This window comes from Orbilia oligospora (assembly GCF_000225545.1).
Source record: "Orbilia oligospora ATCC 24927 unplaced genomic scaffold scaffold00076, whole genome shotgun sequence".
Lineage (NCBI taxonomy): Eukaryota > Fungi > Ascomycota > Orbiliomycetes > Orbiliales > Orbiliaceae > Orbilia > Orbilia oligospora.
The window spans coordinates 996225-1014865 of record NW_011645633.1 but is presented as its reverse complement, the minus strand read 5'-3'; the positions used below and the strand labels follow the sequence as shown (position 1 = coordinate 1014865).

Genomic DNA, 18641 nt, shown 5'->3' with positions numbered 1-18641 from the left:
AGATGGTCACTTTTTTATTGACGATGTCACCATCTTGCGATTGCATTCTGCCCTATGGTTTACTTTGTATCGTGAGCGCGTGGAGCCTGTGGTTGTATACTATTAGAGATACTTGCGCATGTGGAGAGCATGCATGGGGAGTGGGGGTGAAATATTAATGTGGAATTGTGGCGCGCGGAAGAAAAACGTTTTGATACTTTCGTAAATTTCGTAGATGTGAATGTTGTATATCTGTATACGGGTTATCTTAACGCAGTTCTCACATATCGTAACATTCCCTAAACATTGTAAACTACTCTTATAGTCGCAATACAAATTTATCGTACATAGAATATATATACTGCCTTCTCGATCATCCCCCGGGCAGACATTTCCAATATTTCCACCGATTCCGACGCTCTCTAAATAAAAAGAAAGATATTACAACCGTCATATGTTCAACAAACCACTCCCCCTAACTGGCCAAGGGCCCGGGGGGTCAAACCCCAATATCCTCACGAACTCCATCCTCAACCCCATACCCAACCATCAACCTCCCCACCATCTCAACATAAAGTTTCTGCGCCTCGGTCTTGGACATGCCCTTATGACTCATCCATTTCAACCACGCGGTTCTTTCGTATATACCGACGTCTTTATTGGAAGAATTACTGGCGGAAGGGAATGGAGGTCTGTAGTCGCCTATTGTTGCTTGCATGTAAAACCCGTAGAGACTTGTTGAGTCGCGGATTGATTGGAGAGGGTCTGGGTTGGATTCGATTTTGGGGGTGAGGAGGGAGTTGGCGAAGGTTACGGCCAAAGTGAAGGGGTTTTTTGGAGTTTGGGTGGGGGTTGAAGTCGAGGGGCGGCGGGGGGGCATTTGGTGATATATAGCCCGGTTCGGGGTGTATTGATATGGTTTGTGATATTAATGTAATAGGACTATGGTACCTTCTAGTTATGGGTCTTTTGAAGGTGGCGGTTGGGATTTGAGGCTGTAAATCGACCGTGGTGTTTTGGACATTGGTGGGACGTATTTATCGCTAGCTGTAGCGGTTAAGTAGTTTAGAATGTGTGATGTATGGACTATGGTGAGGTTTTTGGGATCATTTGGGGGGGTTATAATTTATTTGGTAGCTATGAAGTTTGGGTTTGGAAAGTTTAATTAATTGATGATAAGATTGTGCATGCGAGCGGATGGGGATGTGGTAAGTTTGGGCAGTTTTGTGTATACTCTGTAGATATTTCTTTAAAAGTTAATTTAATTGATGATACGAAGGTTAGATCCAGAATTGAAGTTCTTTAGCTTTACGCTGGCATGTATACGTATTTAGGTACGGAGTCACCGGACAAGTCGTCGTTGGTATTAGGACTTGGGTATCCACGGCATAATATATTGCGAGACTGATAATATACTTCTTAAACATCTTGTATTAGCAACATATATTCTTATCTATACCTTATGATGTGATGGGCTTTACTAAAGTTAAACTTATTTTATCACTATCGATACGGTAAACAGTTTTCTATCTATTCGAGGCTACAATGCGAATGGGTCTTTAGCACTATATTTTTCTTTTCTAGAATATGTCTCACATGTGCGTTGGAAAGATGTTGCATTTCCTCTTTTCGACGATTGCCGTTTACGGTATGAAGCATTACAGCCAGTTAGTTAAAGTTAAGTAGTTAGCTTCCTTAGTTTAGTGGACGGGGGGATATAAATGTTGGAGACGAGGGCCCGGGGCTGAGGGTTGCATATGCAGGCCGGCCGGTGCATTCCAACGGGGGGCGGGTAGAGTTTACAACGTTAGTGCACCGGCCTACGGGAATATTAATATTATCGATGTGGAATCATTTTTTAAAAAGAAAAAACTTACAATGTAGGTCGTAAGTGTTTTATGGCGGATGTATATACTATTTATGTCGTTTATTGTAGACTAAATATCCTTTTTATAGAATTTATAGAAAGGTTACTCGAGCACAAAGGACGGGCCCAGGCCTGCAGGTATGGATTGATGGCCGTGGATGGATGGATGACTGTGATCCCGGGTTACACAGTAGTACCCGGTCAGAATTTTGTGGTTGTTTGCAATTGATGAGGTTGGGAACAGAGGGGGGCCCATGTTACACAAGCTTGCAAGCCGCTGGATTGGGCAGTTACTCGACATGCATAGTACTTATCTGCATACTTCTTATGCATGGGCGGGTAGAGTTTTTTTCTTTGTGCAACGTCGGAGTGGTTATTGGTATTTGGACGTCTTTTACATCGTATCTGGTTTCTTTCTTTCTATCTTTTTTTTTTTTTTTCTTACTCGAACGTTTATTGCGGGAATAGAATGATCCGGTAGTCATTAAATGACGTTTTACGGCGTCAGTGAATTGTATATTACTTCATGGTGGTTTTGACTGTAAATATAGAGATGCTGTTGGATTTTGGGAGCTTCAACACGAAAAGTTTTAGGAATTTGGATTTTGAGATGTCGTGGTCCTATCGAATGTTAGCATGCTGTGGATTGCTATGGAATTGACGGTGGACAAGTATCATAAATTTCAGGGAATATACTAGTCTAGCTAGTTGTTAGTTAAAATATCTTATGCAATTATGAAATTTCTCAAGTTAACTTTAGCTCTCTCTTTCTTTATTACCAGTCGCAGCATGCATACTGTGCTGTTCCCACATATATATTCTACCTAGATAACTCTCAGTATGGGTTCTATTACCCAGATTTTAGTCCTTATTTCCTTCGTATTACTCTTCGTATTTCCCATGACTATTCGTTCGATTATTCCCCCGAATGGCCTTCCAAAATATCGTAGCGATCGATATGTTCCTAGAAACAGAGCCCAAGAGCGCCATGTGATAAGACAAAGAGGCAATGCCCCTCTCGGAAGAAGCGACGGCTCTTCAGATATAATCAAGCCGAAGGTCATGATTGTTGCAATAGTACTTCTCCCCTCCTATTATAATCACATGTATACATAAATATTTTGGACTATACTAAACCATCGACAGTTCAGCCTCGAAGCCGACGTCTTCCTAAATAACTACACCCCCACCCTCTACGGCCTCAACGTCACGGTCCCCGGTCTTTCCCCCCGTTATCCAGAAGTATACTGTACCACCACCGGAGAGGTTTGTCATATTACTACGGCAGAAGCAGAGATTAATGCAGCGGCTTCAATGTCTGCGCTTGTATATTCTCGGATGTTTGATCTGAGTGAGACGTATTTTTTTATTGGGGGTATTAGTGGGATTAACCCGAATTATGGAACGACGGGGACGGTGACATTTCCGAGGTTTGCGGTGCAGTTGGGGCTGCAGTATGAGATTGATTCGGGACAGTTGCCGAGGGGTGGGGGGTTGGATTTTGGGAGTGGGTTTTTTACGTTAGTATATTTTTATTTATTTTTTATTTTTCGTTTTTGATCCTACTATTAACTAAGCAGGCTTTTATCGGGTAAAGCTGATTTCTATGTGGATGAGTTAGGCAAAGAACAAAGGAGTTTAAGAATAACATCTATCCGGGCGTAATATATGGAACGGAGGTGTTTGGGTTGAATGAAGCATTAAGGAAGAGGGTCTTTTTAGCGACAACTGGTGTTAAGCTGGTTGATACCGAGGCAGCGAGATATAGAAGACTATACAGTATACCAGCGGCGAGGACGCCCCCTGGTGTTACTTTGGTGAGTTTAGATACACTATCTAGTAACCTTTTGGATCAATAGTGAGTGAACTATCGCTAACTGGAACTCATCCGGTAGTGTGATACCGGAACTTCTGATACTGTGAGTATTCGGGTATAAAGAACATATATGAATGGAAGCTGATATTGAACGAGTAGTGGTGGACTGGATCAGTACTTGCTGGGGTCTTTGGGAATCTTACTGTCTTGCTTACCAATGGAACTGGGGAGTATTGTACAACTCAGGTAAATAGGCGGTTATTCGACATATATAAACTACTTTTCCAAACTAATGTTTATTTTACTTGGATTTTTATTTTTTCACAGCAAGAAGATAACGCTACACTGGCAGTTCTAGTCCGCGCTGCGGCCGCTAACTTGGTGGATTTTGCACGTGTTATCATTTTACGGTATGTATACGATAGTAGAGGATATTAATAAAGCATACTAACGAGAATAAAAAGCACCGGAAGCGATTTTGATCGAGCACCGCCTGGTATCGATGAGTTATACCATCTTCTTCAAGCCCCACAGGGTGGATTCGCTGGTGCTATCGCAAATATCTATGTTGCTGGTGTAAGAGTCGTCAATGATATTGTTAGTCATTGGGATGAGGTGTATAAAGCAGGGGTCAAACCGACCAATTATATTGGGGATATACTGGTATGTACTATTTCTGTCTGTATAGGGTACATTACGCTAAGAAAGGATCGTAGAATACTCTTGGGAGCCCATATGGCCATGCACCCGATATCGGGTAAGTTGAACACTTTGGAATTAATTATGGGGGCGACATCTTAATTGAAGATTCTAGAATCCTAGACCTAAAGAATGCATGACCATGACACCTTTTTGCTGACGAGAATATTTTTAGTGTCGAGGACCAATTCGTCGTCTTAGTCAGATCCTAATTCGAAATTTATTAGTCTATTAAATCCGTACTATCCATGGATCTGCTCAAATCGGTCCACGTCCTTGCGTACACGGTTGAATTACAAGGAGTTTCGATCGCGATGTATATTATTAAGTATACTTGAGATCTCCCTAAAGTAGAAACAGCGGCCTTTTAAAGAAACCGTGTTTGAAAAAAAGACTTCACACAGCTAGTTTGACAGCTGTTATAAACGTCCAAAATTCCAGAGGTTCACCATATGCATATGATCCCCCAAGTCTTACATAATTTTGATGGAAGATTCCCGAACAAAATGCTGAGCTTTTTGTTTTTTTCCCCAAAAGAATAACTATCAACATATAAACACCCTCGATTAATTGTTGGTTGCAAATTGAAACTAAATAAGTTAATAAGGCCTTGAAGCTGAAGCTAACGCTATTTAAGCAATTACAACCTTGTGAATATTCAAATGTATGCCATATGGGGTATATTATATTGGTTGGCTTCCTGAAGCTAGTTATGTATGTATGGCTTTCTCCTTGCAGCATGCAGGTATACATACAAGTAGTCGATCGATTTTCTATTTGTCCAATAGCGGGCTCGCACTAAATGTCATGGCGTAATACCCAATTGAATAGCGACTAAGCCCGGCCGGAGATAAGTGAAGTGGAAGAATATAAAGGTACACAGCCGCCGATATTATCTAGTACTTCCTTAACTTCCGGCACCAATAGAGAGATCCCCTGTGAGGAGGGCCAGTAGGTCCGGAAATGCGGAGAGTTGCCGTCGTTGGATTTTGGCTGGCAGTCCCTGTTTTGACGCCAAGAATGCCGTGTCTTGGCTTCCATGTGGTTGTTATGGATCCGATCCACCTTCAATCAACAACATCATCGCCATCAACCTTCATCCTTTCCACCCTCCATCCTTCCATCCAGCCGGCCCCATCGACACTCCTGTCTACGACTTCACTGAGCACGCTATCATCGGTTTCATAATCAATAGCCTCTCTTCCGCCATACTCCTAGCCCTGGACGTTGGATACATCACAAGCCACAGAGGCTGCTAACCCCTGGTCCCTTCGCGTCATTAGCATCACTACCCACTCCAGCCACCAAAAATCTTGTCCCCCAAAAAGACCCCACGTTTGCTTCTCCCTCTATATCCAATAACCCTCTCAATCACGTCGTTCAACCTCGGCCAGTTGGCCCAATCACCATCTACATCCTGCAAAGGTGGATTCCCACAGGACACCGCAGGGCATGATGCCCACAAAACGTCGTGCGCCGGATTCCCCGGTCGCTGAACGTCCTACACCTTCGAAACGACCGTCAATACAAGACCCCCGGAATCCCGGAACACATAAATTTCGAGGATGTTCGTCACGTACGGTTTACAAGCAGATTAACAAACTTGGAGAGGGGACATTCGGGTGAGTCTCTACCCTTTTGCTGAGAACTAGGGGAGGAACACGAAGAGAGAGAGGAAAGTGAGGCCTGACGGTTAGAGAGGATTTTAGATTGGTGTACAAAGCCGAGGATACTAGAAATGGTGCAATGGTTGCAATGAAGCAATTCACTGTCACCAATGAGAAAGAAGGGGTATGTGAATTGATTGTATCCCTAGCTTGCTGTTATCGATCTTGAGCTAACATGTCCGTGGACAGTTCCCAATTACTGCGCTTCGAGAAATAAAATATCTAAAGCAACTACGACATAAAAATGTGATTCCGCTACTAGAAATGGCAGTAGATAAACCGACGAGTACGACCAGCCTAAGCAATCAAGCTACAAGGTACCTAGATGGCTAATATTCATTCTTCTATTAGGAGGGAAGGATGGACAGAAACGAGGGGTTATAATGATGGTTACCCCATATATGCATTACGACCTTTCGGGGTTGCTTGAGAACCCACAAGTCAACCTAACCGAGGCTCAGATTAAATGCTTTATGCTGCAATTGCTTGACGGCATCAAATATCTCCACAATAACAACATCCTACACCGAGACATCAAAGGTACAACGACCGGCTGCCCGTTATATACTTCCTCCGCTAACACGGGAAATGAACCTTAGCCGCCAACTTGCTCATCAGCAACAAAGGCATCCTACAGATAGCAGACTTTGGATTAGCAAGACGATTTGACGAACCCGCGCCGACCCCTGGGTCTGGAGGTGGTGTTGCGATGAGGCAGTACACGGGCAATGTTGTGACAAGGTGGTACCGCGCGCCAGAGCTATGTCTTGGAGAACGAAACTACACCGCAGCGGTTGACATCTGGGGAGTCGGGTAAAGATGAACACCGTTTTCTTTGCTCCTGGAAAAATCCGTACTAACGCTCTATACCAGATGCGTATTTGCAGAGATGAAAAGAGGGAAGCCGATTTTGACAGGAAACAGTGATACACATCAAATCGAACTTATATTCCAACTTTGCGGTTCTCCGACTGAGAGAAATATGCCGGGATGGGAGAGACTTCCCGATGCTAGGCTCGTCAAGACCTTCCCCAACCATCATCGTACCTTGGAGGCGCAGTTTAATATGTGAGTCAACGAATTGCCTCGCTTCCCAGTCAATTGATTGAGCAACCGATTCCTAATACCGTGAAATAGACTTGGGAGCTCGGGAGTCGCACTCTTATCGGAACTTCTTAAACTTGACCCACGTAACCGCATAAATGCAATGGACGCCTTGGAACACGAATATTTCAAATGCGATCCACGCCCCTCTAGGCCATCCGACCTGCCCGAATTTGAAGATAGCCACGAACTCGATCGTCGTAAGAAGGGAGGCCAGAGGCCATTACCGCCTGCACCTGCGGGAGGGACTGTCGGGGTTGGGCCGTCAGCTGATTGGAGCGGTGAGATACCGGTACCTTATGTGAATGGTAATGGGCGACATGTCAGACCACCACCGCCACCACCCGGCGGTAGACGGCCAGCGTGGCAAAAGGACGGCGAAAGAGGGGAAACGAGGGATGTAAGAGCGCCACCACCTGAAGGCGGTGCCCACGGACATGGGAGACAGGGGAAGGGGGGAAAAGACAAAACCGATACATACATACCATCGTATAGGAGCGATGGTAGTAGGCCACCGAGGGATGACCGGCAACCGAGGGATGACCGACAACCGAGAGATGACCGTCAGCCGAGAGACGATAGGGATTGGAGAGATGGTCATGAGAGGCGGAGAGACGAAAGAGGTAGTGTGGGCGGCGGTGGCGGCGGTGGTAGAGGAGGCGGCGGGGGAGATAGAAATCGAGACAGAGAAAGAGATAGAGAAAGAGAGCGCGAGAGAGAGCGCGAGAGAGACAGAGAGCGAGCAAGAGAGTGGAGGAGATAGATGCCTGACAGTATCTTTGCTGTGCCTATCTTTCAGCGATCATAGATATCGTGGGGTGACGCACGATATTCGAATTTTAGTCCGATCGGTTATTTACCTTGTTACGTGGGGAATAAGGCTGGTTTCCTTTCCCTTGTCCCTTGTCCCTTGTCCTTTTTTTTTTCCTTCATGCTACCGGTGGCGTTTTACTTTTATCCCCTTTCCCCGAAGCCCCTGGCGTCCTATTGACTCTCCTCGTCTAGTTTCTCACGTCCTCTTTTCGCCTACGCTTTTTTCACAATGCCTCTGAAATGCTTTTGTTCCATGCCTGCAACGTATGTTTGTAATACTCTTTTTTTACGGCTTCTGCAATTATTGCAACATGGTAGCTGTTTTTATTTAGAAAAGGCAGCGGGATATAGGACCGCGGGATATTGATTCTGATGGTCCTCTTGGAGTTTCTTTTCCCTGATCAACTGAAGCTTTACTTCTTTTCCTCATCATTATCCCTTTTATCATGATACTGTTCTCTCTGCTTTCTCCAACTTTATTTATTTTATTTTATTTATTTATTTTTACATTCTACTTGTAGATATCAATATTAAACTTTAACTACTGAGATTAAATTCTAGTGTTATTTACCTACAAAAAAAAACATATCGTTGATGTATATGACCGTGATCTGGATTGGTAGTTGTGGTGTTCGGGTGTGTTGGACCGGACGTCCAAGTCGCAACCGCCGATTGGCTGCTTCTGGACACATAACCCAACCAGCCCGTCCCCCTTCCAATCCACAACTGCTGCAATTGCAAGCTTCGCGAAACTTAAACGCATCGCCAGATCCACACGAACTACCTATCTGCTTTTCCCCAGACTTTATTGAGACCCCTTAGATCTCGGCGCCGGGAAGTTTTTTAAGATCTACTACCATGGAGGCAATTCAAGACCAATTCCAAGCCGTCGTTGATGGATTCATCGTAAGCTTCCTTCCTTTCTTTCAACCCTCATCACTAAGTTGAATAGTCAACATGAAGCTAACCCGTATATTCATTCCTCTCCATAGGACTTCCAGGTACCTCAAACCCCTCCTCATATTTTCTTTTCTTAAAGAATATCTATCTATATATATACTTATATAATATAAACCTCAATGCTTTCTTCTCTTCATACTAATCAAAAGTATATATACACAGGGCCAAAAACTCGCGGAACAAATAACAACCTACACCCTTACCGTCTCCGCAATCGTCGGGTTCCTGGCCGGTTTCGTCAGCCAGAATATCGTGTATACGCTATACATCTGTCTCGCAGGAACGGTACTTACGTTCTTGGCAGTTGTTCCTCCATGGCCGTTTTATAACCAAGCTCCCGTACGGTTTCTTTCGTCGGGTAGTGGTGGGAGGAACAGCGGGAGTGGTGGTGGGGCGGTGGTGGGGACTATTGTGGTTGATGGGCAGGAGGTGAAGGTTAAGACTTGATGTCATTTACATATATTATATCTACGCCTGTAATCTTCATTTTTGGGGAGGGAGAAGCTCTTTCTCTTTCTCTTCTCGGCTTTGTTTTTAATGGTATTAATTTATTGGATTGGGAATGTTGGTGGCAGCGATATTCTGACCTACCTACCGATTGATCTAATAGCCGATCCGAATTATATGGAATGGAGGAAATTTGCTCTATTTTTGTCCTTTTGCATTCTCTCCTGGATGTATATGGACTAAGTGCTACCATGGTTCATACGGGAGGGTTTTGTTCGGCCGTATGCGTATTCCATGATGCTTGTGGTAGTCATCGTACATACATCCTCGATCGTGGTCTAACGTTAATAACGTTGATAATTTTATAAATAACGTTGTAACGTTTACGGCGGTGCCTGGAACGGTTTAAATCTATTTCAAACGGTTATTCAGGTACCGATCGATTTAATTACACAAACCCCGTTTTTGTCGTAGACATTTTAACGGCCTCGATCGATGGGGCCTACGACGTATACGGACAAGACTAGCTTTTCGTGGATCCATATATACTTAAGTATTTATTTATCATATGCAATCTCATGATACGTATAACATGTAATATGAGCTCATCATTAATATTAGATATCCAAAAAATGCATTCTACTTATATAGATAATTATTTTTTAAATCTGTTTTTGGTATTTAATTTTCTAGCTTTCAAAAAAGTAAATACATAAAAAAAACAGATTTTCATGAACGAAGAAATATATATGATATTCCAAAATTGGAAATATAAAAAAATATCAAGAAGATCGAAGGAGAGCTTCTTAAGATGGTTACTAGACAGTTTTTTGTCCTTTAAAACTAAAACTGAAAAAAAAAAAACGGAAAGAAAAGAAAAAAAAGACAAAGCCAACATGATTTTGGTTTCTCCTCAAGCTCCTATATAGAAAAGACAACAAGGATGGCAATATCAATAAGATAAAAAAGATAACAAAGAACAGCAAACAGGCTCAACGACGAAAAGACAAGTGGTCAATAGATCGGTAAATCGATATTAGAAAAAACAGAAGAAGGCCAAAGGAACGTGTCGGTAGGCATCGATCTCGTCGTACGTACGTTGGATAGGCGTACCAAAAAAACAAGAAAGAAAAAAAAGATATTACCAGTTATACAAAAAAAATAAGGCATTATAGGATGGATAGAGGGGAAAAACATATATACCAGAAGGGAACATGAATAAAGGCTTTGAAGAGGGAAGATGAAAATAGTATGGTGAAAAAAGACTAAAGGCTGGAAGCAAGAACAAAATCGATTCAAATACTTGAAACGTACCTTACCTTGATTCCGAATACAAAGTGTGTACGGTTGAAACCACCCAATAGTAAAACAAAAAGTTGAAAGCAAATAATATAAATATCGCAAATATCGCTATGATGAACAGATGAGCAATAAGGAAACCTGAATTTCAACACCCTTCCTTTTTTTTGCCATTCTAGGAGCGAAGACAACATGAATGCGGTTTGTGAATGCAATGCATGACCAAAGGTAAAAAGTAAAACAGAAGTCCCAGAATGTACGAAAGGGGGTATTGCACAGTGTGCTAAGCAAAGATAAGAGATAGGGAGTCCAGAAGATATCGAAGTTAGGGGGGAGAGAGAGAGAGAGACGTGTGTCGAGTTAAAGTCGTTTAGTTCGTTGACTCTGGACAATTTTCGGAGTCCAAAATGTTCGGAATTCATTCAAGACGAACGGAAATGAAAGGCGTGAAGTTATTTTGTCAGTGTCTCGTCGGAATCATCAGGCATTCTCAGATGAGGGTATTCGATTAAAACTTGAGTGAGGTGACACGGGACATTCCAGGCCGTTCGGTGACGGATCTAATCTTCTCGGCACCCTGTCTCATAGCTGCGACAATGTCGATAGCCTTGGACGCGACTGCAGGCATATCATCGCTAGCTGGCTCCAGGTCTTCGAAAATATTGGTCGTGGGCACCTTCTTATCCAAGCGCTTAGGGCTCGGGTCTCGGACTGGTGACTGGAAGAAGGAGGTATCAAAGTAGTTATCAAGATCCTCAACCAAGCCAGGTTCGGCAGGTTCCACCCATTGTTCCCACGACTGAAACATATTTGAATCCCAGGCAGTATCGTTCCCACCGAAATCCCAGCTTTGCATCCAGGATGGCTCATCGCTAAGGAGCTCCATGCCTTTTATCGGCGAGCCCACGAGATTTCTAACAAGATTACGGTGCATTCTTAGGTTGGCACCTGGGCTAGCCGAGGCTGGCGGTTTAGAGATCGCCTTGACAGCAGAGATAGGAGTCTTTGGTGCTAATGCTGGCTTATGGTTGCGGTCATATGCTCGCAGAGGCGAGGACGACCCAGGTAGCATAGGTGATCTACCACCCATACGTGGAATAGGGCTTTCCATCGCAGCTGAAGAGCTACGAATGCGGGCAAGTTCCTCCTCAGCACGACCTCTCCGGATCTTCTTCGGTGGTCCCATCCCAGTTTTGTGTCTGTTAACAGATGAGTCTAAGCCTGAGAAGTAGCCGCTATCATCCATGTCATGGCCACCAGAAAGTCTCTTTCTCTTAGTTGTTTTCGATGATGAGAATATGCTATTAGCACCGGGAGACCTAGGACGCCGTGTGATTGGCGGCGAAGAGTGCATGATAGGTGGGGATGATGGTGCAGGTGGCAATGCCTCAGAAAGAAGGGGATTGGTAATTGGTAAGCCTTCCTCGAAAAGTGATGCAAACGGATCGCCGATGAAATCCGCCTGAGATGTGAGTCCCTGATAATCGGGCTCTAGGGTAGCCTCGTCGATAGTAGCATCTGAAGAAATGGTGGGGAAATCGTCGGTCGCAGGGACTGCTAACTGATCAATGGGTTTTGGCAATGGCTCCGTCTTGACAGCCCGAAGGTCCTCTTTCTTGATTGTCGCTGTTAGATCCTGCGATGACTTCTTCCTTGCAACAGTGCTGTTGACAATCGCCGATCCCCTTCGAGTCTTCATTTTGATAAATTCATATTCATACCCCTCCGCAATTGTCCAGTAGTTTCCCTTGCCTGGGTCATCCTTCGGACGTTCGACTTTGACGAACTTTTGGCTCAAGCTGAGATTGTGTCTGATGCTATTCTGCCAACCCGAATCTGCTGACTTGTAAAATGTAAAATGTGTCGAGATCCACTTGTAAATGTGGGCTAGTGTGAGCTTCCTGCCGGGGGCCCGAATCAAAGCCATACCGATGAGATTGGCATAGCTATAATGTGGCTTTGTCCCATCGTCTTCAGGGATTGGAAGTTCGGATGGGTCAGGAAGATTACTAGTATCAGGAGGAGCACGGCCAACACTGAAAGTCGGGGGTGCGGCTCTAGACTTTGTCTCCTTGACTTTCTTCTCGACGGGTTTTGTTACAGTCACAGCGGGGGGTGGGAGGGGGGCAGAAGCCTTGGTGGGCTTTTCTGGGCTGAGACCAGTAAGATCCTTAATCAATGCATCATGAAGTAACTGCTCGTCGGGCAACAGGTTTTCTTTGTTCACCGACGCCGAAACCGGGGTCAATGGCCCCAATGATGATTTTCTAGTGTGCGAAGAGGTACTGAAGACTGACAAAGGAGGTCTCTTTGTCGGGGAGATGGATGTAAAGTTAGGTCGAGCAGGCGGTGGCAGGTTGACATTATTCTTTAATGAACCTTTGGGTGGAGGAGGCATCTTATCCTGTAGTGAAGCACTCTTAGAAGGCGAGGGGTTAGAAGTAGTCGGAGGCTTAAATTTGAAGTTTTGCTGTTGAGGCGGTCGGACATCTTTAATATTGGCTGAGATTTCCTGGAGAGCAGAGACTTTCTTTGCGCTTGGCGACGTCGATGAAGATCTCGACCTGCCACCATTCTTTACACTGTCGGGACTGGAATTAGGAGAGAAATATCTGAAGCTGTCGGCAGCAGGTTTGAATGCATTTGTGACAGTTGGATGAACCGGCATGGCCGAAGCCGTCGATTTTGTCGGTCCCTCCATCTGGAATATCTTGGGATGGCGGTACAACGCAGAAGGGGGAAATTGAAAGCTGAAATGCGATTACGCGTGAATCCCACGCGTTTACTAGTGTCGATGCTTAATATGTCTCAAGATGATGCCCCTCTGGCAGTGCATGAATTTTTTTTCAAGATCGATTTTTTTTTTTTCCTTCTCGGGGTTGTCGGGATTTGGTTGGTTAGAATATTTTAGTCGGTTGACTAGCAGCGATGGTGATGGTCAAAATGATTGTGGGAGGTCGTCGGAGAAGGTCGGTAGAAGAGTTCCTTATGTCGTCCAAACGTAGCCGTAAGATGTGAAACCCAATGTGACAGAACAAGTCCTTTTTCTTGTTCTTCTTCCTCTTTTTCTGTCTTTGTCAAATGTCAAAGCACTAAAAAAATAAAATAAAAAATCAGGCACGGTCGGAAGTCAGCCCTCTTTTGTTCAGGAAGGATCTTTTAGTTGATTCAAACGGGGATTGTGAAATTCAAAAAGGTAGCACAGAACAGAATCAAATCGAATCAGAACAATGTGAGGGAGTGTGTGAGTGTGTGCGATCGTCAATTGGAAGGATTGGATAATATGTATAATTAAGAAGCAGCAGACAGGCAGGCAAGCTGGACTGGACGAAACGATGGTACAGGCAAGCAAGCAAGCAAGCAAGGAAGGGAAGGAAAAAAAAGTGGGTGACGACGGGTAGAAAATTGGGGCCGGAACACCAGTAAAAGGACGTCGCCGGGAATAAGAAAATATGGACGGACGAGAATGTCTCTCACCGTTCAAAGCCTTCTTTTCTTTCCCACGCACGCCCTGGCCAGGTGTGTGCAATTATTTCGGGTTAGAATGGCTAAAATGCCCACGCTTCAATTCATGAGCAGCAAAGGAGTAAAGTTCTCTCGTTCGCACTCGCTCGTTCTCGTCAAAAAGAAAAATGGGGGAAGAAGAAGGGTAAGCGCCGAAATTTGGGGTGCCAGCAGCTGAAAGGAGGTTGATTCCTGGCAATGAGGCCCGATTCAGCAAGCTGATTGAAGAAGTGTGGTGAAAGCGAAAGCTGCCTGTCCGCTCTAACCGATGCTAACTGGGGGGTACTGGGGGCAGAAAGATGAAACACCATACCCTTATCCACGGCCTCTGCTCACGCTGACCCGACTTACTTGACGCCCGGCTAACAAGCACAGTTAGGACACTTTTCCGTCGTCGAAAAGATGGTTCTATTAATATGATCGGGGTGCAGAATTCAAACGTAGAGGCTCGTGAGGAAGAGGAGCAATACGTCTACCAATAGCGCGGAAAGAAATAGAGGGGGAGGAATGCGACGAAGTGATGATGGAAAGAGAAGGAGGAGAATCGAGAAGGAGGGGAGCGGGAGAGATGAACTCAGACGAACAGGCTAAGTAGGTGGGTAGCGAGCGATTAGTGACTCGGGAAATACTTAGACATGCACATTAACATATGTAATGTACATACGCCGTGTGTACCTCTGCCTTGGACAGGTCCGGTTCCGAAGCTGTTCCACACCGGTTTGGTATCATGCGCATGCCATATCACATCGTACAAGGTATCAGAGCAATATCGAGATAACCCTGCCATGTCGATGGAGGGAGGAGGTACATATTTCCCGTTGACACCATCGCATTGTTATCATATCGCACCAGAGGATGCCCGTTTGCGTATGTGTATGCGGTACATGCGCGAGTTCATATCACGTCCCGTCTACAGGCTTGAATATTCAAAATATCAACAAGATATCAGCATGGAAGAGGCTATCGATCTCGATGCCGCCGACAAACCGTGCATGACCGGCATGTCGACGAATTGGTGGTGACGCTACGAAAGCCAATTTGCTTTCCATCTGCAGCTAGCTCGAAAAAAAAGGTGGGGAGACGTGATCTCTCTTCCTGTTGGGCTAGTTGGAGACCCATACAAGGTTAGGGCTGATAACGACAATCTTACTGCCTGCTGAGGCTTGCAGCTCGTCATTTTGGAGTCTTGCTCGCAGCCTTTAGCAATCGGAGTCGGTGGCTATGTCAAAGCAAGACAGCATTGAATTAATCGATTTTAAAGCCTCTAAACTCGAGGATCTATCGATATCGAGTAGAATGGCGGGGCAAGGTGCATACATACACAGATACATACATACAGTGCACTCAAGCACTGGACCCATTCCTTCTTGAACTTGACCTCATCTCCGAAACGCAGATAGGAATAGGACATGCAAATGCAAATGCAAATGCAAATGCAAATGCAAAACTAAATGCGAATTCAAGCAACTACGTAAAGATAACTGAATTGATTCGATAGTGTAGACAGACAAACTGCCCATAAACTTGGTGGCTGGGAGGTTGAAACGAAAGATGTCAAAATGGTGGTTAATTCAATGCGGGATCACCGTGTGACTGTGCCGATGCGTTGGCACCAACACATTCGGTCGTTTTCCCCTGGTCCGACCTGCCAAGACTTAGTGCCAGCTTCAGGCGCAGACCAACCAGAACGCGTGCTTCGCGTCGCTGTTGCCAAAAGCAAAACACCACTTTGGCTGCTATTTTTTGACCAGGCCAGCCAGGGGGAAAGCATTTTTCAAGTGCAAGCCCACATTACTCTGTAATTTCATCACCCGCCACGCCCGTCAAGGAGAGGAAATTCATGAAAACCAATCACTTGTTCATTTCTGGCTTAGTCTCTTGGCCGGAAATGTCCTCGACAATGGCAAGATAGGGATTGAGGCTTTCGGAACTGAAGGCCATTTAAATCGGGCGTTAAATGCCAGATCGCTTCCTGACAGATGAACCTTCACAAATCCGAGTGGTTTGAGCATCCGATGAAAACGCGTCACGAATGCTCTCCCTCCGGGCGCACAGGCACGGCAGGAGCTCGGGCAATTGAGAAGTTTTTTCCTTGCCAGTCTGAAATTCAATAAGACTGCCGTTTCCGGGTTTTAACAATCTGATCTTAGGTTGAAAGCAACCCTACCCGTATTTCCCAGCAAGGCCTGAAACGTAACGTCATTGGCTCGAACCGAATTAATCTATTCTCCATCCTTGCTAAGAGTTTTCCAATTTTATGGTCATCATCGGCTGACCGGATTAGCAAAGAAGGCCTGTGAATTCATGAAAATGCCGGGATATCTGCTTGGAACTTTCCGTGCCAGAAATCCAACGTTGCAACATTGAACAAGTTGAAGCTAGATCACCCCGCTGGAAACTTCAGCCGATGATTAAATATGTTAGACGAAAGCGAAAGAAAAACGTCAGGGACAAATTTCTTAAATCTCAAAGGTTTGGAGAACCCCACAAAAATAGCATAGCAAATTGCTAGATACATGTAGCAATCAATTATCCATATTGGACCTAAATCCAACCCGATCGGAGCTGGGGAGCTCGAGATCATGCCCGATTACGCAAGGGGCACCATATATGTATCGAGTTTGAGAGGGGCGACATACCGGTAACCCCCTTCCCATGCCTGACGCACAGTTTTCCTGATGACAGCTGACGATTCCCATTTCGCGGGAGAGTTACGTTGGTTCTAGATCTGAATTGATAATTCAATATCTGAAACGATCCTACATAACTACATATGTAACGGTATGATCATTTTACCACACGGTCTACGTGTTGTTTTTGTTGTAATTTTGCATTGCAAATTGGATTTACATCACCGAATTTCGAAATGCACCTGATAAATTTGCTATCATATCATCGGAAGAAATATGGTATAGTCGATCAGTATTCCTTGCTATTGATAGGAAATCTGAAGTATTTATGTGCAGTCTACTTACCCGATACAGCATGCTCGGAGGACATTCCTGACGTTGACTCATGCTCATATCATGCTCCTTGAGGCGTTGAGGTTCTTCTAGCTTCATGTCAAATATGAACGGCATACACACTAACTCATATCATACACTCCAGGCTTCCTTCAGAGCAGATATGGTACTGCAATACCATAATATATCCCGTCCGGTGGCTTTGTATAAAGCTATACTCCTACGTAACTGCTAGACAAATTTCCGATAAAAGCCAAAGGAATTCTAGACCTCTAGCTCCTAGATTGAGGCCGTAGGCTCGGAATAAAACTCCCAAACTATCTGAAAGTACACTGAGCCCGCATTTTTAATGGTTAAGTAAAAATCTTGTAACTTAAGTGAGAGCAATAGTGCATATTCGAAGGTAGGTGTCAAGATGTATCGGTAGACTCCGGTCTGACTACGATACACTCAACGATTATAACTACTGATCATTACATGCGACCCGTGCTGCAATACTCTTTCTCATTTCGGGTTCGAACTTCTCATCCATATTATATTACGCACGTTTTGCTTGTACCCGGACATAAATAGGCCATATCCCCGGTTGGGTATTTCTCAGCCGGGGTTGAATCTCGATCCAATCCTGCCGACAACCTTATCGGTTTTCCAACCCGAGTTGAAGAGATACCATCGAAATGCAACATCTGATATCCGCTCAAGAACAATATCGAATGAAATCTTGGTGTCTTCTCCATGGGTCTGGTCTCGTTCCCAGACGTCACAAAGGGCAGCCCATGGGTCTATATTTCCCAACAGTTGAACTATTGGCCACGGGATTGTCGAATTCACAGGGCAAATACGCGACTACCAGCCACGGCGAAAGGCCTTAATGATGTATGAGACCAAGGGATGGCCGGGCAGAGGATACTAAAGATTTTTACTAGTCCAAAAATCAGCCTCACGCTCAGAGTTTTCTTGGAAATAATCTTGTGGGCTCAATATTCGAAATACTCAGGCGCCCTTGAATGCTTTACAGAACCTGATCTCATAACTCACCATTAGAGAGCCCTAGCGTTCTCGAAAATCCCGTGTAATTCTATACTTCTTCCAAATGATTATACTAGATCGATTCTGGACTATAAATGACGATTTATAGCAAACACATGATCCGGAACTTTACAAGTAGACAATGGATTCCCAGATTCTAACAGCAGAAACCAGGTCGACATAGACACTAATGAGTGCAACCCTAATTGTACAAATCTAATGGGAGGGAATTCATGAAATTACAGATCCTTTCCTAGCAGTCTATTTAGTCTCTTAAGGAGTTTCATCGACACTGGAACGCTTAAATAAGGTCTAAGGCGCTTTTACAACCCCATATGATAAAATTTACACATAAAATATGCTGCAGCATCGTACGTTAATTACTACATGAGCAAAGGGCACAGGCTTGTTGCCCCTTGTGACGTCTGGGAACGAGATCAGTACAGGCTTTCTTTCACTATTTTCGCCGTACAAGAGTTCCGGACTGAGGTACA

The 18641-nt window shown here is 44.5% G+C and overlaps 5 protein-coding genes across 5 annotated transcripts; 3 read left to right on the top strand and 2 right to left on the bottom strand.

Annotated features, from left to right (window-relative positions):
* Positions 1 to 478: 478 nt before the first annotated feature.
* On the bottom strand, positions 479 to 859 carry AOL_s00076g279 (uncharacterized protein; the record flags this gene model as incomplete). Its single annotated transcript, XM_011122832.1, has 1 exon — positions 479 to 859. The coding sequence occupies one exon, from the start codon at positions 857 to 859 to the stop codon at positions 479 to 481; it is 381 nt and encodes a 126-aa protein (XP_011121134.1).
* Positions 860 to 2746: 1887 nt separating this feature from the next.
* Positions 2747 to 4573, top strand: AOL_s00076g278 (uncharacterized protein; the record flags this gene model as incomplete). The annotated part of the gene is made up of 9 exons (XM_011122831.1): positions 2747 to 2923; positions 2993 to 3366; positions 3468 to 3663; positions 3742 to 3765; positions 3822 to 3908; positions 3990 to 4072; positions 4127 to 4325; positions 4379 to 4419; positions 4537 to 4573. 9 exons carry the CDS (start codon positions 2747 to 2749, stop codon positions 4571 to 4573), a joined length of 1218 nt encoding a protein of 405 aa, XP_011121133.1.
* Positions 4574 to 5816: 1243 nt separating this feature from the next.
* On the top strand, positions 5817 to 7895 carry AOL_s00076g277 (uncharacterized protein; the record flags this gene model as incomplete). The annotated part of the gene is made up of 7 exons (XM_011122830.1): positions 5817 to 5983; positions 6071 to 6152; positions 6218 to 6314; positions 6380 to 6568; positions 6628 to 6841; positions 6902 to 7096; positions 7166 to 7895. 7 exons carry the CDS (start codon positions 5817 to 5819, stop codon positions 7893 to 7895), a joined length of 1674 nt encoding a protein of 557 aa, XP_011121132.1.
* A 908-nt stretch (positions 7896 to 8803) lies between these two features.
* On the top strand, positions 8804 to 9352 carry AOL_s00076g276 (uncharacterized protein; the record flags this gene model as incomplete). Its single annotated transcript, XM_011122829.1, has 3 exons — positions 8804 to 8851; positions 8938 to 8946; positions 9068 to 9352. 3 exons carry the CDS (start codon positions 8804 to 8806, stop codon positions 9350 to 9352), a joined length of 342 nt encoding a protein of 113 aa, XP_011121131.1.
* A 1807-nt stretch (positions 9353 to 11159) lies between these two features.
* On the bottom strand, positions 11160 to 13352 carry AOL_s00076g275 (uncharacterized protein; the record flags this gene model as incomplete). The annotated part of the gene is made up of 1 exon (XM_011122828.1): positions 11160 to 13352. The coding sequence occupies one exon, from the start codon at positions 13350 to 13352 to the stop codon at positions 11160 to 11162; it is 2193 nt and encodes a 730-aa protein (XP_011121130.1).
* Between the last annotated feature and the right edge of the window lie 5289 nt (positions 13353 to 18641).